Source organism: Bombina bombina, chromosome 4 (assembly GCF_027579735.1).
Source record: "Bombina bombina isolate aBomBom1 chromosome 4, aBomBom1.pri, whole genome shotgun sequence".
Classification (NCBI taxonomy): Eukaryota; Metazoa; Chordata; class Amphibia; order Anura; family Bombinatoridae; genus Bombina; species Bombina bombina.
Genome location: NC_069502.1, coordinates 1,157,583,918 through 1,157,607,456, shown reverse-complemented (window position 1 = coordinate 1,157,607,456; position 23,539 = coordinate 1,157,583,918). Strand labels below are relative to the sequence as shown.

The window sequence follows — 23,539 nt, the reverse complement described above, 5'->3', positions numbered from 1 at the left end:
CTGTGGTGCTCTTTGCCGTCTCCTGCTGGGCAGGAGTGATATATCCCATTAGTAATTAGATGATCCGTAGACTCATCGTGTCAAGAAAGAGAAATTTATCAGGTAAGCATACATTTTGTTTTCACTACTGAAAAATTACTGTGTCCTTCAGTTATTTGATAGATCAAAATGAAATTGCTGATCCAAACACCCAATTATTTATAAATGAAAATCATGGAAATTGTCAGGGGTGCTTAAACTTTTGCATACAACTGTGTGTGTTTTTATATATATATATATATATATATATATATATATATATATATATATATATATATATATATATATATATATAAAATTGATATTGAATAAACTGTGCTACACTAAATGACCCCATTTAAACACTTATTTCCCTTTTTGAAAAGGAGACGAATTGTAGAAAAAACACCAGCAGTGGAACCTGATCCAAAAGAAGATAAAATTGTAAGTGTAAACTTGAGAGGCGCACCTAATGTTTATCTGTTGTATTAGTATTATTATTTTAACTCATGTTTACAATAGAAGTCTAACTGTTCTTTATATGGCTGCTCTCTTTGCCACATATAATATGCATATGCCTCCTGTTTTATCACAGCATAATAGGGGGTGGAATATACTCTGTATTTATAAAGAGACGTTCCACTGATTTACGCTAGAATGATTAACTTGACTTCAGAGCTCTGGGTAACTGTTATGCTAATCAAAAAAAGTGTTACAAAACACATCACACATTTAAAATTACATTTACACTTGTAATAACACTTTCTAATAAAAATAGTAATAAAAAGTTATAAGGGCTCAAAGACATGAGGTGTCAGCCGTAGCCCATGTCAGTCTCTTCAGTAGAGCAGTGGTGGCTTTTAAGCAATTGGGAACTTGTGGGGTATAATCCTCACTGCGCCTCCCAAATAGTTGTTGCTGCCCTAACTTGAAAGCCTGAGTAAGATTATTCAGTCTTTCTTCTCTTCCACAGGTCCATGTGAGGGAGAATGCCTCTAAAACCTAGTGAGCTGTCCTGCTGCCAGACGGCCAGATGCAGGTAAGTGCCCATTTGTCTTCTAAGGCTATTTCTGTCCTTGCCCTGTGCTCTTTTGGTTATTACACGCTGGCTTACCTTCAGAAGGCGCAAGCAGTGTATGTGAATTGTTGGTTTGTTCTCTTTATTTGGGACAAACAATATACAATAATTGTTTGTTTGTTTTTGGGGGGGTTCTGCTATGTTTTCGCTTATCTCTTGATAGATAGTGCATTGCCTCTGAGCCCATTGTCCCCTAGGATGCTGCTGTTTAGGCAGTCCCACAGCTTTCTCCTGTAACGTCCCTAGCTCCTGTGGTGTCACATGCAGTCCCTGCGGTACCTCTCAATCTCCTAGAGTAGTTATTGCCTACAGAAATTTCTGCCCAGGTATCTTCTGAAGTTCCTGTGGAATTATCGGTTTTTCCTATCATAAGGGATATCGCAAGAGGAAAATTAGAATTTCAGATAGTAGGGTTTCTGCCCGCTTGCTGCTATACAGGTTGTCTTTCCTCATAGGTATGATGAGGATACTTCGGTAGCCTCTGAGGGTGAAATCTCAGATTCGGACAGTACAATTAATTTATCTGATGCTGAAGTGGTATTCTTCAGATTTAAGCTTTATCACCTTTGTGTATGGTTAAAGGAGGTTTTGGCTTCTACGGGCGACTCAGATACGCCTATAGTTGTCAACTCCACGGAATTTTGTCAACTTCATAGTTGCTTGTTGTTTCTTCTCTGTGGATGTTTCCTGTTCCAGTCCGTGCTTGGAGTTTTTATTCAGGAATGGGAGAAGTCAGGTTTTCTGTTTTCCCTGTCTCCTTAAAGAAGATTTAGCCAGGGCATGGTGCCTTAAGTGGAAGAGGCCTTTTCTACTCCGGCTAGAGAATTTCGATCCCTATAGAGGATAGCTGCTCTTTTTAGGATCAATGAACTTAGCTAAAGACTTTTATGGAGGTTTCGATTGCCTCTGTGTCAAGTGCAGCATCTTATTGATGCATCGCTTTATCTGATCTCATTTGGGTGGGGTTCCCTTTGAAGAGAACCAGAACAGAATTAAGGCTCCTAAGCCAATTCCTTTATGTCTGATGTTTCCAGGCTAGTCATTTAGCCAGGGGCTAAGTTATCTGGCTTCGCTGTGCTAGCCCGCGGAGCGTTGTGTAGCGAGTCCTCTCACTTTCAGCTCTCCTTTTAGATTTTTCTTCTGAGCCCAGATTTCTGGTGTTTCCTTACAAGGGTAAGACCTTGTTTGATCCTGATCTAAGAGATGAAAGATTTGGCTCCAATGCAGAACTATTGAGAGACTGATGCTCTCTGGTTTTCTTTAAACATGGGTATGACATGTCCCGGATAGACGGTGGACTTATTGCCTCAGGGTTACTAAATAGAATCAAACCCTTACTCCCAGGCGCATATTCCATCTCTCAGTTTTTATCCGTGGACCAGATAGCAGAGAGGCGTTTTCATTGGGTGGGAACTTTTCGTCCTAGCTTAGACCTTAAGTGTCTCAACTTGTTTTTCTCAGTGTTCCATCCTTCAAAATTAAATCCTTTGGTTCGATTCTTGCTTTGGTGTAAGAGGGTCAGTTCATGATGATCATAGATCTGGAGGATGCGTATCTTCAAGCTCCTGAGTTTTGTCATTCTGTCAAACACTTTGGCGCCCTTCCTGGACAACATGTTGGTTCAGGCGCAGTCCTTCCATCAAGCAGACTCTCATTCAGGGATCTTATTGTATTTAATTCGTTCCCATGGATGGGAAGTGAATATGAAATGTTTCCTTGTTCCAACTACAGGGGTAGTTTTTCTTAGGGACCATAATAGTTTCCCTATCCCTGAACCTTTTTCTGACAGAAGGTCAGAAAATTAAAGATTTTCCATTTGGCCTCTTTATACATTTCTATTAGGCCTTCAGTGGCTTAAGGTATGGTCTGATGGTCTTTTTGTTGGACATCATGCTTTTGCTCATTCCATCCTAGAGTTCTACTGTTACGCATGCTCGGATAGTTATACGGGGTCCAGGTGAATCTGTCTTAGAAGACAGGCTTTCTCAGGAGAGTCAGGGTTCTTACCCTGGAAACCTGCCTGGATGATAGTGCCACGGTCCCCAGCCGTTTGGGCTAGGGACTGTGCACTCGGGAGGAGTCTGTTTTTCCACTCCTCTTGGCGTTTAGATCGATAGGCAATGTGCTGTTGATCTGTTGTCCTTAACCCAGTTTATCAGGTTCTAGTTGGACAATTTTTTCTCAGTGATTTGCATATACCACCTGGGAGGAACCTAGAGTGGGCGGACGCTCACTATTGCTGTTTTCCTTTTTATTCCTGGAGGGAATGCTGGGAGCGGACTTTTTGAGAAGTCAGACCTTTTATCCGGGCACTCTTTCTGATCTCTCCAGATTGACCCTTGTCTAAGTACCACTTGCTTCCTAGATACATTTAGAGGTCTGGAGGTCAGCAAGCTGTCCTAATATGCAGCCTTTGGGATGTAATCTCTTCCCCCCTGAAGGTTGTTCCTGAGGAAGGACTTTCTGATTTGGGTCCTTCTTTCATCCAAATTTGTATTCACTAGGGTATGACGTGAGCATCTTAGCAGAGATTCCAAGGGTTACTCTTGGAAGTAGCATCAGGAGCCTAGAATGTTCTCTTTTCTCCAGGAAGGTCTGGAGAAGGGTTGTCAGGTTCTGGCAGAGTCAAATTTCTGCATTTCTCTCGTTACACGTGTCTGGCGGATGTTCCAGAGGTGTTTTCTTGTCAGGCCCTGGTTACTTCAGGCCTGTATTTTAGTCAGTTGTTCCTATTGGAACCTTTCTTTGTTTTTTAGTTTTTGCAACAGGCTCAGGTTGAGCCATTGCATTCCACAGATATTTAATTTTTACCTTGAAAGGTTGTCTTTATTTCCACATTCTATTCTGCTCAGAGTTTCAAATTCTTGGCTTGCAGTGTGATTCTCCTTATCTCATATTTCATTCAGATAAGGCAGTTCTTCGTACCAAGTTTGTTTTTTCTTCCTAAGGTGGTTTCGGGCAGGAATATTAATCGGGAAATTGATAAATGTGACAACAGCCACTAGAGGGCGCTATAGGACAATCTATGATATAGAAAGGATTGCAATCACCCTCCAATAAAATAGGACTCCAGTATTAACAATATTAAATAACAATTCTCACAATGACCTAAACCTAACAGGATGACCCCTTGCTAAGGAATATATGTTACAAGCGCTAATGCTATTATAACTGTGTTAAAAGCGCTGTTGCTATTGGAAATGTGTTAATAAAATAATTAATATGATAATGAACAAATATATCTATATATATTTTTTGAAAATTAAAAAGCTGCACCTCTTGAACCATAAACTCTGAGAGCTATGAGAACAAATGCAACAAAAATGTGTGAAAACACAAGAGGGGCGCTAAAACATACTGAATGAACACTGTTGAAATAAATTACAGCAAAATATAATAAACTCTCCAAGACCCATAAAGCATTAGAGGTGCATAATATAAATGGAAAATGGACCCTCACTATATGTGAATATATAATTGTAAAACAGTCCACAGTGTATGTTCAAGGAGGACCAGACCATATAAAATATTTTAAAATGTTCCAAAATATTCCCTGCAGATAGCAGTGTAAACTCCAAACTCTGTGAAGTCCTTCTATCTCTTTGTGGCAGCAGGTGAATCTGTAAAAGTAGGAGGCAAACAGAGGCGACCAATGTGTGTATCCACAGTAGTAATAGCCCAACCAAGCACAAGTATTCTATACCCAGGGTACTCACACTCTTGCTGAGCACACTAATGTGCTGGTAGGAACGGACTGGCTATCTGAGCAAACCAGCTTGCTCTCTCCGGTGGGCACTCTCCCTGCGGCGCTAAACAAACTCCTGGCAGCTTGCTTCTCCCTGCGGCGCTGAACCAACTCCTGGCAGCTTGCTTCCTTAGATAATATTTCTCCAAGCAGCGGTCAGGAATGATGGGCTTACTAGCTTTACTCCCCACTGATTGGTAATGAGATAACTCACTTGTATAAGGAATCACAAACAATGATCTAAAATAAGTCCTTTAATCATTGTTAATAACAGCAATCCTTATTCCACAAGTAAAAAGCAAATGTGTATTATTTGCTACGCCTGAGGAAACGGCCAAGTTGTAGCCGAGAAACGCGTAGCAAATAATACACATTTGTTTTTTTACTCCGTGGGGAGTAAAACTAGTAAGCCCATCATTCCTGACCGCTGCTTGGAGAAATATTATCTAAGGAAGCAAGCTGCCAGGAGTTTGTTCAGCGCCGCAGGGAGAAGCAAGCTGCCAGGAGTTTGTTTAGCGCCGCAGGGAGAGTGCCCACCGGAGAGAGCAAGCTGGTTTGCTCAGATAGACAGTCCGTTCCTACCAGCACATTGGTGTGCTCAGCAAGAGTGTGAGTACCCTGGGTATAGAATACTTGTGCTTGGTTGGGCTATTACTACTGTGGATACACACATTGGTCGCCTCTGTTTGTCTCCTACTTTTACAGATTCACCTGCTGCAACAAAGAGATAGAAGGACTTCACAGAGTTTGGAGTTTTTACTGCTATCTGCAGGGAAATATTTTGGAACATTTTAAAATATTTTATATGGTCTGGTCCTCCTTGAACATACACTGTGGACTGTTTTACAATTATATATTCACATATAGTGAGGGTCCATTTTCCATTTATATTATGCACCTCTAATGCTTTATGGGTCTTGGAGAGTTTATTATATTTTGTTGCAATTTATTTCAACAGTGTCCATTCAATATGTTTTAGCGCCCTCTTGTGTTTTCGCACATTTTTGTTTAATCAGGAAATTGTTGTTCCTTTTCTCTGTCCTAATCCTCTCATGAGGATCGTCTATTACACAACGTAGACTTTGTCCGTGCTCTTAAAATCTACTTGCTGGCTACATAGGACTTTGTTAGTCTTCTGCTTTGTTTGCTTTTCTGGGACTCGTAAAGGTCAGAAAGCTACTGCCACTTCTTTCTCTTTGGTTGAGAAGTATTATTCTTTTGGCATATGAGACGGCTGAACAGCAGCCTCCTGAGAATTATAGCTCATTCTACCAGGGCGGTGTCTTCCTTGTGGGCCTTCAAGATGAGGCAACTGTTAATCAGATCTGACATTTTTGCCTCGGCTTATGCGTCCTTTGGGAGAAAGATTCTTCAAGCAGTGGGGCCTTCTGTTTAGGTTACCTATCTTATCCCTCCCTTATCTATGTCCTCTAGCTTGGGTATTGATTCCCAATAGTAATTGATGATGATCCGTGGACTCACCGTGTCATTAGAAAAAAAGAAAATTTATGCTTACCTGATAAATTTGTTTCTTTCTTGACACTGTGAGTCGACGGCCTTCCCTGTTTTTCAGACAGTTAGACCTTAGTAAGCATACATTTTGTTTTATATTTGTGTATATATGTATTTACAGACATTATATATATATATTTCTTCTGTTATGTGTGATCAGTCCACGGGTCATCATTACTTCTGGGATATAACTCCTCCCCAACAGGAAATGCAAGAGGATTCACCCAGCAGAGCTGCATATAGCTCCTCCCCTCTACGTCACTCCCAGTCATTCTCTTGCACCCAACGACTAGATAGGATGTGTGAGAGGACTATGGTGATTATACTTAGTTTTTATAACTTCAATCAAAAGTTTGTTATTTTACAATAGCACCGGAGCGTGTTATTGCCTCTCTGGCAGAGTTTGAAGAAGAATCTACCAGAGTTTTTACTATGATTTTAACCGGAGTAGTTAAGATCATATTGCTGTTTCTCGGCCATCTGAGGGAGGTAAAAGCTTCAGATCAGGGGACAGCGGGCAGATGAATCTGCATTGAGGTATGTAGCAGTTTTTATTTTCTGAATGGAATTGATGAGAAAATCCTGCCATACCGTTATAATGACATGTATGTATACTCTACACTTCAGTATTCTGGGGATGGTATTTCACCGGAAGTACTCTGTTAAAAGTACACTAAACCTTTTAATAGGTATTTATCATGTTAAACGTTTTTGCTGGAATGTAGAATCGTTTGCATTTTCTGAGGTACTGAGTGAATAAATATTTGGGCATTATTTTTCCACTTGGCAGTTGCTTGTTTTAATTGTGACAGTTTCGTTTCTCTCTCACTGCTCTGTAATTTTTATTTTCAAATTTAATTATTGTTACTTTACTAATGGGAACAAACCTTCATGATCCGGTTCATCTCTAACAGAACTCAGGGGTCTTCAAACTTCTTTGGAGGGAGGTAGATTCTCTCAGCAGAGCTGTGAGACTTATATATTGACTGTGATTAAAAACGTTGCTAAAAGTTTATTGCTAGTGTGTTAAACATGTCTGATTCAGAGGAAGATACCTGTGTCATTTGTTCCAATGCCAAGGTGGAGCCCAATAGAAATTTATGTACTAACTGTATTGATGCTACTTTAAATAAAAGCCAATCTGTACAATTTGAACAAATTTCACCAAACAGCGAGGGGAGAGTTATGCCGACTAACTCGCCTCACGTGTCAGTACCTGCATCTCCCGCCCGGGAGGTGCGTGATATTATGGCGCCTAGTACATCTGGGCGGCCATTACAGATAACATTACAAGATATGGCTACTGTTATGACTGAAGTTTTGGCTAAATTACCAGAACTAAGAGGCAAGCGTGATCACTCTGGGGTGAGAACAGAGTGCGCTGATAATACTAGGGCCATGTCTGATACTGCGTCACAGCTTGCAGAGCATGAGGACGGAGAGCTTCATTCTGTGGGTGACGGTTCTGATCCAAACAGATTGGATTCAGATATTTCAAATTTTAAATTTAAATTGGAAAACCTCCGTGTATTACTAGGGGAGGTTTTAGCGGCTCTTAATGATTGTAACACTGTTGCAATACCAGAGAAATTGTGTAGGTTGGATAAATACTTTGCGGTACCGGCGAGTACTGACGTTTTTCCTATACCTAAGAGACTAACTGAAATTGTTACTAAGGAGTGGGATAGACCCGGTGTGCCGTTCTCACCCCCTCCAATATTTAGAAAGATGTTTCCAATAGACGCCACCACACGGGACTTATGGCAAACGGTCCCTAAGGTGGAGGGAGCAGTTTCTACTTTAGCTAAGCGTACCACTATCCCGGTGGAGGATAGCTGTGCTTTTTCAGATCCAATGGATAAAAAATTAGAGGGTTACCTTAAGAAAATGTTTGTTCAACAAGGTTTTATATTGCAACCCCTTGCATGCATCGCGCCGATTACGGCTGCGGCAGCATTTTGGATTGAGTCTCTGGAAGAGAACCTTAGTTCAACTACGCTGGACGACATTACGGACAGGCTCAGAGTCCTTAAACTAGCTAATTCATTCATTTCGGAGGCCGTAGTACATTTAACCAAACTTACGGCTAAGAACTCAGGATTCGCCATTCAGGCACGTAGGGCGCTGTGGCTAAAATCCTGGTCAGCTGATGTAACTTCTAAGTCCAAATTACTTAATATACCTTTCAAGGGGCAAACTTTATTTGGGCCCGGTTTGAAAGAAATTATCGCTGACATTACAGGAGGTAAGGGCCACGCCCTGCCTCAAGACAAAGACAAAGCTAAGGCTAGACAGTCTAATTTTCGTCCCTTTCGGAATTTCAAAGCAGGAGCAGCATCAACTTCCACTGCACCAAAACAGGAAGGAGCTGTTGCTCGTTACAGACAAGGCTGGAAACCTAACCAGTCCTGGAACAAGGGCAAGCAGGCCAGGAAACCTGCTGCTGCCCCAAAGACAGCATGAACCGAGGGCCCCCGATCCGGGACCGGATCTAGTGGGGGGCAGACTCTCTCTCTTTGCCCAGGCTTGGGCAAGAGATGTTCAGGATCCCTGGGCGCTAGAGATCATATCTCAGGGATACCTTCTAGACTTCAAATTCTCTCCCCCAAGAGGGAGATTTCATCTGTCAAGGTTGTCAACAAACCAGATAAAGAAAGAAGCGTTTCTACGCTGTGTACAAGATCTGTTATTAATGGGAGTGATCCATCCGGTTCCGCGGTCGGAACAAGGACAAGGGTTTTACTCAAACCTGTTTGTGGTTCCCAAAAAAGAGGGAACTTTCAGGCCAATCTTGGATTTAAAGATCCTAAACAAATTCCTAAGAGTTCCATCGTTCAAAATGGAAACTATTCGTTCAATCTTACCCATGATCCAAAAGGGTCAGTACATGACCACAGTGGATTTAAAGGATGCTTACCTTCACATACCGATTCACAAAGATCATTACCGGTATCTAAGGTTTGCCTTCTTAGACAGGCATTACCAGTTTGTAGCTCTTCCATTCGGATTGGCTACGGCTCCAAGAATCTTCACAAAGGTTCTGGGTGCCCTTCTGGCGGTACTAAGACCGCGAGGAATTTCGGTAGCTCCGTACCTAGACGACATTCTGATACAAGCTTCAAGCTTTCAAACTGCCAAGTCTCATACAGAGTTAGTTCTGGCATTTCTAAGGTCGCATGGATGGAAAGTGAACGAAAAGAAGAGTTCTCTTTTTCCTCTCACAAGAGTTCCATTCTTGGGGACTCTTATAGATTCTGTAGAAATGAAGATTTATCTGACAGAAGACAGATTAACAAAGCTTCTAAATGCATGCCGTGTCCTTCATTCCATTCAACTCCCGTCAGTAGCTCAATGCATGGAGGTGATCGGCTTAATGGTAGCAGCAATGGACATAGTTCCCTTTGCACGTCTACATCTCAGACCGCTGCAATTGTGCATGCTGAGTCAGTGGAATGGGGATTACTCAGACTTGTCCCCTACTCTGAATCTGGATCAAGAGACCAGAAACTCTCTTCTATGGTGGCTTTCTCGGCCACATCTGTCCAGGGGGATGCCATTCAGCAGGCCGGACTGGACAATTGTAACAACAGACGCCAGCCTACTAGGTTGGGGCGCTGTCTGGAATTCTCTGAAGGCTCAGGGACAATGGAATCAGGAGGAAAGTCTCCTGCCAATAAACATTCTGGAATTGAGAGCAGTTCTCCATGCCCTTCTGGCTTGGCCCCAGTTAAAAACTCGGGGGTTCATCAGGTTTCAGTCGGACAACATCACGACTGTAGCTTACATCAACCATCAAGGAGGGACAAGAAGCTCCCTAGCAATGATGGAAGTATCAAAGATAATTCGCTGGGCAGAGTCTCACTCTTGCCACCTGTCAGCAATCCACATCCCGGGAGTGGAGAACTGGGAGGCGGATTTCTTGAGTCGCCAGACTTTTCATCCGGGGGAGTGGGAACTTCATCCGGAGGTCTTTGCCCAAATACTTCGACGTTGGGGCAAACCAGAGATAGATCTCATGGCGTCTCGCCAGAACGCCAAACTTCCTCACTACGGGTCCAGATCCAGGGATCCGGGAGCGGTTCTGATAGATGCTTTGACAGCACCTTGGAACTTCGGGATGGCTTATGTGTTTCCACCCTTCCCGCTGCTTCCTCGATTGATTGCCAAAATCAAACAGGAGAGAGCATCAGTGATTCTAATAGCGCCTGCATGGCCACGCAGGACTTGGTATGCAGATCTAGTGGACATGTCATCCTGTCCGCCTTGGTCTCTACCTCTAAGACAGGACCTTCTGATACAGGGTCCATTCAAACATCAAAATCTAACTTCTCTGAAGCTGACTGCTTGGAAATTGAACGCTTGATTTTATCAAAACGTGGTTTTTCTGAGTCGGTTATTGATACCCTGATACAGGCTAGGAAGCCTGTTACCAGAAGGATTTACCATAAGATATGGCGTAAATACCTATACTGGTGCGAATCCAAAGGTTACTCCTGGAGTAAGGTTAGGATTCCTAGGATATTGTCCTTTCTACAAGAAGGTTTAGAAAAGGGTTTATCGGCTAGCTCATTAAAGGGACAGATCTCAGCTCTGTCCATCTTGTTACACAGGCGTCTGTCAGAAAATCCAGACGTCCAGGCTTTTTGTCAGGCTTTAGCTAGGATCAAGCCTGTGTTTAAAGCTGTTGCTCCGCCATGGAGTTTAAACTTAGTTCTTAACGTTTTACAGGGTGTTCCGTTTGAACCCCTTCATTCCATTGATATAAAATTGTTATCTTGGAAAGTTCTGTTTTTAATGGCTATTTCCTCGGCTCGAAGAGTCTCTGAGTTATCAGCCTTACATTGTGATTCTCCTTATCTGATTTTTCACTCAGACAAGGTAGTTCTGCGTACTAAACCTGGGTTCTTACCTAAGGTAGTCACTAACAGGAATATCAATCAAGAGATTGTTGTTCCATCCTTGTGTCCAAATCCTTCTTCAAAGAAGGAACGTCTTCTACACAATCTGGATGTAGTTCGTGCCCTCAAGTTCTACTTGCAGGCAACTAAGGATTTTCGACAAACGTCTTCCCTGTTTGTCGTGTACTCTGGTCAGAGGAGAGGTCATAAGGCTTCGGCTACCTCTCTCTCCTTCTGGCTTCGTAGCATAATTCGTTTAGCCTATGAGACTGCTGGACAGCAGCCTCCTGAAAGAATTACAGCTCATTCTACTAGAGCTGTGGCTTCCACTTGGGCCTTTAAGAATGAGGCCTCTGTTGAACAGATTTGCAAGGCTGCAACTTGGTCTTCGCTTCATACTTTTTCCAAATTTTACAAATTTGACACTTTTGCTTCTTCGGAGGCTATTTTTGGGAGAAAGGTTCTTCAGGCAGTGGTTCCTTCTGTATAATGAGCCTGCCTATCCCTCCCGTCATCCGTGTACTTTTGCTTTGGTATTGGTATCCCAGAAGTAATGATGACCCGTGGACTGATCACACATAACAGAAGAAAACATAATTTATGCTTACCTGATAAATTCCTTTCTTCTGTTGTGTGATCAGTCCACGGCCCGCCCTGTTTTAAGGCAGGTAAATATCTTTTAAATTATACTCCAGTCACCACTTCACCCTTGGTTTCTCCTTTCTCGTTGATTCTTGGTCGAATGACTGGGAGTGACGTAGAGGGGAGGAGCTATATGCAGCTCTGCTGGGTGAATCCTCTTGCATTTCCTGTTGGGGAGGAGTTATATCCCAGAAGTAATGATGACCCGTGGACTGATCACACAACAGAAGAAAGGAATTTATCAGGTAAGCATAAATTATGTTATATATATATATATATATATATATATAGAGAGAGAGAGAGAGAGTATATATATATATATATATATATATATATATATATATGTAAACACACAAATACATATGTATACATACAGTATCTCACAAAAGTGAGTACACCCCTCACATTTTTGTAAATATTTTATTATATCTTTTCATGTGACAACACTGAAGAAATGACACTTTGCTACAATGTAAAGTAGTGAGTGTACAGCCTGTATAACAGTGTAAATTTGCTGTCCCCTCAAAATAACTCAACACACAGCCATTAATGTCTAAACCGTTGGCAACAAAAGTGAGTATACCCCTAAGTGGAGAGAGAGAGAGTATATATATATATATATATATATATATATATATATATATATGTAAACACACAAATACATATGTATACATACAGTATCTCACAAAAGTGAGTACACCCCTCACATTTTTGTAAATATTTTATTATATCTTTTCATGTGACAACACTGAAGAAATGACACTTTGCTACAATGTAAAGTAGTGAGTGTACAGCCTGTATAACAGTGTAAATTTGCTGTCCCCTCAAAATAACTCAACACACAGCCATTAATGTCTAAACCGTTGGCAACAAAAGTGAGTATACCCCTAAGTGGAAATGTCCAAATTGGGCCCAAAGTGTCAATATTTTCTGTGGCCACAATTATTTCTTTCTAGTGACACAGTGATTCCACGGACCATCAGTAATTACTATTGGGAATATCACTCCTGGCCAGCAGGAGGAGGCAAAGAGCACCACAGCAAAGCTGTTAAAGGGACACTGAAACCAAATTTTTTCTTTTGTGATTCAGATAGGAGTAAATTAGAAAGTTTCTTAAAATTTCACGCTCTATTATCACATTTTGTTCATTCTCTTGGTATCTTTATTTGAAATGTAAGTTTAGATGCCGGCCCATTTTTGGTGAACAACCTGGGTTGTCCTTGCTGATTGGTAGATAAATTCATCCACCAATAATAGTGCTGTCCAGAGTACTGAACCAAAAAAGAGCTTAGATCCCTACTTTTTCAAATAAAGATAGCAAGAGAACGAAGAAAAATTGATAATAGGAGTAAATTAGAAAGTTACTTAAAATTGCATGCTCTTTATGAATCACAAAATATAAAATTTGAGTTCAGTGTTCCTTTAAGTATCACCTCCCTTCCCTCAAACCCCAATCATTCTCTTTGCCTGCATTGCAAGGAGGTGGTAAAGTTTAGGTGTCTGAAAGAAAATTCTTCAATCAAGAGTTTTTCTTTTTAAAGACACGATGAGTCCACATATTTCATCCTTACTTGTGGGATTACGCCTCCTGGTCAGCAGGAGGAGGCAAAGAGCACCACAGCAGAGCTGTATATATAGCTCCTCCCACTCCAGTCATTCTCTTTGCCTAAGTTAGTGATAGGAAGGGACAAAGTGAGGTGTTAGATTAGATTCTTCAATCAAGTGTTTATTATTTTTAAAGCAGTGCCAGAGAGTGCTGCTTTGTTCTAGGGTGTAGCCGTAGTCCATATCAGTCTCTACAGTAGAGCATTTGGTGGCTTTAGAGCAATGGGAACTGGTGGGACATAATTCTCACTGCACCTCTCATTCTCTGCTGCCCTTACCAAGAAAACCTGAGGGATTTCTCCAACATAGGTGTGTCCGGTCCACGGCGTCATCCTTACTTGTGGGATATTCTCTTCCCCAACAGGAAATGGCAAAGAGCCCAGCAAAGCTGGTCACATGATCCCTCCTAGGCTCCGCCTACCCCAGTCATTCTCTTTGCCGTTGTACAGGCAACATCTCCACGGAGATGGCTTAGAGTTTTTTAGTGTTTAACTGTAGTTTTTCATTATTCAATCAAGCTTCTACCTCTCTCTCCTTTTGGATTAAAAGCATCATCAGATTGGCTTACGAGACTGCCGGACGGCAGCCTCCCGAAAGAATCACAGCTCATTCCACTAGGGCTGTGGCTTCCACATGGGCCTTCAAGAACGAGGCTTCTGTTGATCAGATATGTAGGGCAGCGACTTGGTCTTCACTGCACACTTTTACCAAATTTTACAAGTTTGATACTTTTGCTTCTTCTGAGGCTATTTTTGGGAGAAAGGTTTTGCAAGCCGTGGTGCCTTCCATTTAGGTGACCTGATTTGCTCCCTCCCTTCATCCGTGTCCTAAAGCTTTGGTATTGGTTCCCACAAGTAAGGATGACGCCGTGGACCGGACACACCTATGTTGGAGAAAACAGAATTTATGTTTACCTGATAAATTTCTTTCTCCAACGGTGTGTCCGGTCCACGGCCCGCCCTGGTTTTTTAATCAGGTCTGATAATTTATTTTCTTTAACTACAGTCACCACGGTACCATATGGTTTCTCCTATGCTATTATTCCTCCTTAACGTCGGTCGAATGACTGGGGTAGGCGGAGCCTAGGAGGGATCATGTGACCAGCTTTGCTGGGCTCTTTGCCATTTCCTGTTGGGGAAGAGAATATCCCACAAGTAAGGATGACGCCGTGGACCGGACACACCGTTGGAGAAAGAAATTTATCAGGTAAACATAAATTCTGTTTTTATTCAGGATTTTCGTTTATTTACAGGGCCATGGGAGGGAAAGGACCTCCTAAACCTGGGAACTGCCTTGTTGCTAGGCAGAAGATGAGGTAAGTGCTGACTTTTTTTCTGGGGAGAGTAAAGGATCTCAGAAAAAGTTTTGAACACTTCTTTATTTAGATCTCATCAAATTTAGGCTCAGTTTCTCCTTCATCTATCAGGAGACTTTATGGCAGCTGGAATGAAGGCACTGGGGAGTCTCATCTCCTGCGGTCTTATTCACTATTAGAGCTGACCGGGAGACAAAATTTGGGTGTCAATTTATGGGCTCTAGATAGACGGACTGAACAGCTGTTGCGACATAAGAAACTGTTCAGTCTGTTCTTTTGTTCCAGGTAAGGCTGTTCTTAGAGACAGCAGGCTGAGCAGCTTTTATTGGCAATGTTCAACTTCTCAAATGTTATATTGTTACTCCCGGTGCCTTTACATAAACAATGGGACCGGGAGATAGCTGGTGAAACGCCCACGAGGGGCGGAGTTTTTAAAGGTGCCTAGGACACTTATTCCTCCTTACACTTATTTTACAATAGCAAGGAGCGGAGGACTTTCACTTTTATAAAGGGCGCCAGAGACACTTCTTCCTCCTTACAATACTATGCAATAGTGAGGAGCGGAGGATTCTAGCTTTTGTAGTGTGCGCTTTGTATTGGGGAGAGGCGTTATTACACTCTTCCTTCATATCACTTCCGGTTATCGGAAGCAATGGTGCAAATATTTGTCCCAGTTTTTGGGATTAAGACTTAGAAAGGGTACATGAAGTATTCTTAGTTGCATTTATTTCACTGTTTATTTGTTTGCTGCATACAAAAATAAAACTTTGCAGTTTAAAATTTAAAGCAACAGTAACTTTTGTTTAGCTGCTAATTTTATTAAAGGAATTTCAGCTATTTCTTTTTAATTCATCCGTTGTGACTTTGGATGGAAAAGCACACAAAAAATAAAGTTGCTTTTAAGATTTAAAGAGACAGTAACGTTCTTTATGTGTGATTTTATTACAGACTTTCAGCTGCTTATTTGGTAATCTATCCTTTGTGACTTTGGATGGTACAAAAGCACACAAAAATAAGGTTACTTTTATGATTTAAAGAGACAGTAACGTTTTGTATGTGTAGATTTTATTGAATTTCAGCTGTTTTTGTCAATTCATCCTTTGTGACTTAGGATGGAACAAAAGTACACAACAATAAAGTTACTTTTAAGATTAAAAAGGATCAGTGCATGGAGTTGATAGATCTGATGTTAGCGGCAATGGACATCGTCCCGTTTGCTTGCTTTCATCTCAGAGCTCTGCAGTTGGACATGCTCAAAAATTATTTGGAACTTTTCCCCTCGACATCTATTGGCACAGGAGACAAAGGAGTCTCTTCGTTGGTGGTTCTCTCTGGCTCATCTCTCCCAGGGAACATGTTTCTCAGACCATACTGGGAGATTGTGACAACACATGCCAGCCTTCTGGGGTGGGGAGCAGTTTGGGACTCCCTGAGGGCTCGGGGATATGGTCTCAGACGGAGTCTTTGTTGCTCTTCAACATTATGGATCTGAGAACGATCTACAATGCTCGCCTGGACTGGCCTCAGCTGACTTGGTTCAGTTTACCAGGTTCCAGTCGGACGACATAATGTCAATTGCCTACATCGATCATCAGGAAGGAACAAGGAGTTCCTTAGCGATGACAGAGGTCTCCAAAATAATTAAATGGGTGGAGACCCATTCTTGTTGTCTGTCGACAATTCTTTTCTCATCATTCATCTGGAAGGAACAAAGAGTTCCTTGGCGGTGACGGAGGTCTCCAAATAATTCAGTGAGTGGAGACCCATTCTTGTTGTCTTTCGACAATTCTTTTCCAAGGAGTGGTCTTCTGGGAGGCAGATTTTATGAGCAGACAGACCTTTCATTCGGGGGAGTGGGTCTTCAACCGGATGTGTTCTCCAATCTGGTCCTCATATAGGGTCAGCCGGAGTTGGATCTCATGTCATCCAGACAGAATGCCAAACTTCCGTGGTACGGGTCGAGATCCAGAGATCCTCAGGCGACTCTGATAGATGTTCTGGCGGCCTCTTGGTCCTTCAATCTAGCATATCTTTTTCCTCCCTTTGCTCTCCTTCCTTGAGTGATTGTCCGGATCAAACAGGAAAGGGTTTCAGTGATTCTCATAGCTCCAGCCTGTCTTCACAGAATATGGTATGCAGACCTGGTAGAGATGTCGTCTCTACCCCCTTGGAGGCTTCCTTTTCGAAAGGACCTTCTGATTCAGGGACCCTTCCATCATTCAAATCTATATTCTCTGAAGCTGACTGCTTGGAGATTGAACGGCTGATCCTAGCCGAGCGAGGTTTCTCTGATTCGGTCATAGATACCTTTTATTCAGGCGCGTAAACCTTTAACTAGGAAGATTTACTGTAAGATTTGGCGTAAATATCTTTATTAGTGTGAATCCAAGGGCTGCTCATGGAGTTAGGATTCCTAGGTTTTAGTTTTTTTCTCCAAGAAGGATTGGAGAAGGGTTTATCAGCGAGTTCCCTAAAGGGTCAGATCTCTTATCTATTTTGTTACACAAGCGTCTGGCAGATGTCCCAGATATTCAATCCTCTTGTCAGGCTTTGATTAGAATCAGGCCTGTGTTTAAACCAATTGCTCCTCCATGGAGTGTGAATTTAGTTCTTAAAGTTCTTCAAGGGGTTCAGTTTGAGCCTATGCATTCCATAGATATTAAGTTGTTATCTTGGAAAAATGTTTTATTTCTTGTTGCCATTTCTTCTGCTCGAAGAGTGTCTGAACTTTCGGCATTACCATATAATTCACCTTACCTTATTTTTCATTCGGATAAGGTGGTTTTATGTACTAAACTTGGTTTTCTTCCTAAGGTTGTTTCAGACAGGGACATTAATCAGAACATTGTTGTTCCTTCCGTGTGTTCTAATCCTTCTTCTCAGAAGGAACATCTTTTGCACAATTTGGACGTAGTCCGTGCTTTCAAATTTTACTTACAAGCGACTAAGGACTTTCGTCAATCGTCTTTTCAATTTGTCTTTTTTTTCTGGAAAACGTAAGGGTCAGAAAGCTACGGCTACCTCTGTTTCCTTTTGGATGAAGAGTATCATCCGTTTTTGCCTTTGAGACTGCTGGACAGCAGCCTCCTGAAAGAGTTACAGCTCATTCCACCAGGGCTGTTGCTTCCTCATAGGCATTCGAAAATTATGCTTCTGTTGAATAGTTTTGCAAGGCTGCAACTTGGTTCTCTCTTCACATTTTTTCTAAATTTTACAAATTTGATACCTTTGCCTCGACTGAGGCTGTTTTTGGGAGAAAGGTTCTTCAAGCAGTGGTGCCTTCCGTTTAGGTTCCCTGTCTTGTCCCTCCCTTTTCATCCGTGTACTCTAGCTTTGGTATTGTATCCCACAAGTAAGGATGAAATCCGTGGACTCATCTTGTCTTTAAAAAGAAAAGAAAATTTATGCTTACCTGATAAATTTGTATCTTTTTAGACACGATGAGTCCACTGCCTGCCCTGTTCTATGAGACAGGTTATTACTTTTTGTATACTTCAGACACCTCTGCACCTTGGCTTTTTCTTTTCTCTTCCTAACTTTGGTTGTATGACTGGAGTGGGAGGGAAGGGAGGAGCTATATATATACAGCTCTGCTGTGGTGCACTTTGCCTCCTCCTGCTGACCAGGAGGCGTAATCCCACAAGTAAGGATGAAATCCGTGGACTCATCGTGTCTAAAAAGAAACAAATTTATCAGGTAAGCATACATTTTCTTATTTTAAAGCAGAGCAGGTTTGCTCTGATCTTTTCTGGGGTCTAGCCGTAGTCCTCTTCAGTAGAGCAGTGGTGGCTTTTAAGCAATAATCCCCACTGCGCCTCTCAAACAGTTGTTGCTGCCCTAACTTGAAAGCCTGAGTAAGATTATTCAGTCTTTCCTTTTTTCCACAGGTCCATGTGAGGGAGGGAAGCCCTCTCAAACCAAGTGAGCTGTCCTGCTGCCGGGCAGATCTACATTTAGGTAAGTGCCAAATTAAATTCTCTGAAGAAAGGAAATATTGGCACTTTAACAGTTAGTTCTGTTTGGGACATTAGCTACATTTGATCCTATTATGGGTTAATGGGATAATGTGTGGCAGTTTGTGCAGGCACTGGGGACGAGAGGAACTTTTATTAATAAGGCTGTTAGTGTTTTGTGTCCGGTGTGTTCCGGACAGGGTGGATGGCATCGGGCGTGTTTTTTACTTAGTAATTCTCCCGGCGGTTTTACCTTTGAAAAGGAAGTTAATGGTGGCCGGGAACTTTAAGTTAGGTACGCCCACGATGGACGGGCTTTTTCTGAGGCGGCAAAGGTTTTTTGGGGGGGGTTTGCGTGCTTTTCTGTGTGTACTGTATAGTGGAGTAATCTTTGCGGCTCTGCTCTTTCTGAAGATGGTGAAAGAGATCACTTGATAGCCGGTTGGAGCAGCTGTGGATTGAGTCCGGATCGCTAATTACTATTGATTCCGGCATCCAGCAGGACAGGTAGGCACCTCACCAGAGCTTGCTGAGGTGTAGAGGCTGTCTGAGTTTTCTGTAGAGCTGCTGCTCTGCTGTTAAGAAATAAAGTTAGTTTTAAATTTTAAGAAACCGTAACTTTTTTTGCAAATAAATTTCAAAGTGGAATAAAAGTATTTTTTTGTTTGGTTATTTATTGGGTAAGGATGGACCAAGAGGCCCAGCAAAATGTTACTTATAGTTTGTTTTGATGCTAATGTGGAACCACCAATCCCTTTTTGTTCCTCATGTATTGAGAGAACATTGCATTGCAGGGATATACTTTTTGATCCTGAGCCATCATTATCTAAGGAGGATGTTGTTCAGGAGTCTCCTGTTCAAGATATGCCGCAGCTTTCTCCTCAAGTGTCCCAAACCTTATCGTCTACACATGCAGTGCTTTGCGTTTCCTCTCACACTACTGTTGGAGTTACCTTGCAAGACATTGCTACCCACATATCCTCTGCGGTAATTGATACGCTGTCTGCCTTTCCCATGCTGCTGGGAAAGCGCAAGAGGAAATGTAAAGAATCAGTGAGTAAGGTTTCTGACACAGTTGTGGCTATTCTGAATGTTCCCTCCCAGAAGTCTGAGGAGGAAGATACTTTGGTAGCATCTGAGAGTGAAATCTCAGACAGTGTAATTCCTTCTTCTGATGCTGAAGTTGTATCCTTCAGGTTTAAGCTAGAACACCTCCGGTTGCTTCTTAAGGAGGTTTTGGCCACTTTGGATGGCTCCGAAACTACTGTCGTAGTCAATCCTAAGAAGTCTAGTAAGCTAAACAAATACTTTGACGAACCTTCCACGGTGGAGGTTTTTTCTGTACCAGACCGAACTACAGAGATTATTGCACGGGAATGGGAGAGACCTGGTTTCCCTTTTTCTCCATCCCCAATTTTTAAAAAGATGTTTCCAATAGCTGACTCTATAAAGGAGTCTTGGCAAATGGTCCCCAAGCTGGAAGGGGCAATTTCCACCTTGGCTAAGAGAACCACTATTTCCATAGAGGATAGCTGTTCCTTTAATGATCCTATGGATAAGAAGTTGAAAGGGTTACTTAAAGGGATGTATGTACACCAGGGTTTACAATGGCAACCTGCGGTGTGTATTGCTACTGTAACCAGCGCGGCAGCTTACTGGTTTGATGCTTTGTTTGAATCTATTCAGACTGATACTCCTCTTGAAAGAGATCCAGGACAGGATCAAGGCTCTTAAGTTGGCCAATTCCTTTATCACGGATGCTTCTCTACAAGTCATTAAATTAGGAGCAAATATTTCTGGCTTTGCTGTTCTGGCCCGTAGAGCCTTATGGTTGAAGTCCTGGTCTGCGAATGTGTCCTCCAAGTCTAAGCTTTTGGCAATTCCCTACAAGGGTAAGACATTGTTTGGGCCGGGCTTGGCCGGAATCATATCAGATATTACGGGAGGAAAGGGGCACTTCCTCAGGATAAGAGGAATAAACAGAAAGGACGTCAGAGTAATTTTTGAAACTTTAAAGGTAAGCCTCCCCCCCCCCCCCTTCCAAACAGGAACAGTCCAAGTCTTCCTGGAAGCCCAATCAGTCTTGGAACAAGGGGAAGCAATCTAAGAAGCCCATTAGTGACTCAGTCAGCTGTTGGGGGCAGACTTTCTCTATTCGCTCAAGCCTGGGTTTGGGATGTTCCAGATCCCTGAGCAGTGGACATCGTGTCCCAGCGATACAAACTAGAGTTAAAGGCTTTTCTTCCATGGGGCAGGTTCCTCCTTATCTGTAGACCAGATAAAGAGAGCCATACTTACATTGTGTCCGGGATCTATCCGACCTGGGAGTGATAGTTCCTGTTCCAATGCAGTAACAGGGTCTGGGATTCTACTCCAATCTGTTTGTGGTTCCCAAAAAAGAGGGAACCTTCAGACCAATTTTAGACATTAAGAGTCTAAACAAGTTTCTCAGAGTACCATTCTTCAAGATGGAAATGATTTGTTCCATTCTTCCCTTGGTTCAAGAGGGTCAATTCATGACAAAAGTAGATTTAAAGAATGTGTACCTGCACATTCCCATTCACAGGGACCATCACAAGTTTCTAAGGTTCGTCTTTTTAGACAAACACTTTTGTTTGGCCCTTCCATTCGGTCTTGCCACAGCTCCCAGGATTTTCTCAAAGGTTTATGCGGATCTGTCTCCGCGATTAGAACTGGATCAGGCGACAATAAATTCTCTTCCATGGTGGTTATCTCAGGAACATCTTTCCCAAGGAACCTGCTTCCACAGGCCTACCTGGGTGCTTGTGACCATGGATGCCAGCCTGCTTGGATGGGGAGCAGTCTGGGGCTTGCTAAAGGCACAGGGTCTATGGACTCGGGAAGATAGTCTCCCCATAAACATCCTAGAGCTGAAGGCAATCTGCAATGCTCTTCTGGCTTGGCCTCGGCTTCAGCCCGGTTTATCAGGTTCCAGTCGGACATTATAACTTCAGTGGCTTATGTCAACCTTCAGGGAGGAACTCTGAGTTCCTTGGCCATGACAGAGGTAGCCAACATTATTCAGTGGGCGGAGACCTACAACTGCTTTCTGCAATCCACATTCCAGGATTGGACAATTGGGAAGCAGATTTTCTGAGCAGACAGACCTTTCACCCAGTGGAGTGGGAACTTCACCCGGAGGTATTTTACAGCTTGATCCTCGAGTGGGGACAGCCAGAGCTGGATCTCATGGCATCTCGTCAGAATGCCAAGCTCCCGAGGTACGGGTCAAGGTCAAGGGATCCTCAGGCTGTACTGATAGATGCTTTGGCGGTCCCTTGGAATTTTAATCTAGCATACCTGTTTTCTCCGTTCGCTCTCCTTCCATGGGTCATTGCTCGAATCAAACAGGAGAGGGCGTCGGTGATCCTCATTGCTCCGGCGTGGCCTCGCAGGATCTGGTATGCATGCCTAGTGGAGATGTCATCTCTGCCACCTTGGAGACTTCCACTGAGGATGGACCTTCTACTTCAAGGGCCCTTTCTTCATCTAAATCTCGTTTCTCTGAAACTGACTGCTTGGAGATTGAACGCTTAATTTTATCTAAGCGTGGATTTTCTAAGTCAGTCATTGAGTCTATGATTCAGGCTTGCAAGTCTGTTACAAGAAAGATTTACTATAAGATATGGCGTAAATATCTGTATTGGTGTGAATCCAGAGGCTACTCTTGGAGTAGAGTTTTGTCTTTTCTCCAGGAGCGTCTGGAGAAGGGGTTATCTGCTAGTACCTTGAAGGGTCAAATTTCTGCCTTATCTATATTGTTGCACAAACGTCTGGCGGATGTGCCAGATGTCCAAGCCTTTTGTCAGGCCCTGGTTAGAATCCAGCCTGTGTTCAAGCATGTTAGTCTGGAGTCTTAACCTGGTTCTTAGAGTTTTTCAGCAGGCTCTGTTTGAGCCTATGCATTCCTTAGATATTAAGATGTTATCTTGGAAAGTTTTGTTTCTGGTTGCAATTTCTTCTGCTCGAAGAGTTTCTGAACTCTTGGCATTGCAGTGTGAATCCCCTTACCTTATATTTCATTCCGATAAGGTGGTTCTGCGTACTGAGTTAGGTTTCCTTTTCTAAAGTGGTTTCGGATAGGAATATTAACCAAGAAATTGTTGTTCGTTCTCTGTGTCCTAACCCGTCTTCTCATAAGGAGCGTTTGTTGCACAACCTATATGTGGTACGTGCGTTGAAGTACTATTTGAAGGCGACTAATGAATTTCGCCAGTCCTCTTCCTTGTTTGTCATTTCCTCTGGGAAACGCAAGGGTCAGAAAGCTATGGCTACGTCTCTTTCTCTGTGGCTGAGGAGTATAATCCGTTTGGCCTATGAAACTGCTGGACAGCAGCCCCCTAAGAGAATCACGGCTCATTCCACGAGGGCTGTTTCCTCTTCCTGGGCATTCAAAAATAAAGCTTCTGTGGAACAGATTTGCAAGGCTGCAACTTGGTCCTCTCTACACACTTTTTCAAAATTCTATAAATTTGATACATTTCCCTCGGCTGAGGCTTCTTTTGGGAGAAAGGTTCTTCAAGCAGTGGTGCCTTCTGTTTAGGTTCCCTGTCTTGTCCCTCCCTTATCTGTGTCCTCTAGCTTGGGTATTGATTCCCAATAGTAATTACTGCTGACCCGTGGACTCACTGTGTCATTAAAAAGAAAACAATATTTATGCTTACCTGATAAATGTATTTATTTCTTGACACAGTGAGTCCACGGCCCGCCCTGTTTATCAGATGGTCTTTTTTTTTTTGTAAACCTCGGGCA

General features: G+C 42.6%; 1 protein-coding gene across 1 annotated transcript in view; it reads left to right on the top strand.

Moving 5' to 3' along the window:
* Positions 1–23,539, top strand: part of ENAH (ENAH actin regulator) — a gene marked incomplete in the record, with an annotated part of 421,876 nt that overhangs the window by 357,180 nt on the left and 41,157 nt on the right. Inside the window, 1 exon segment of the mRNA XM_053712606.1 lies at positions 405–462. Within this exon segment, the coding sequence (XP_053568581.1) occupies positions 405–462 (58 nt within the window).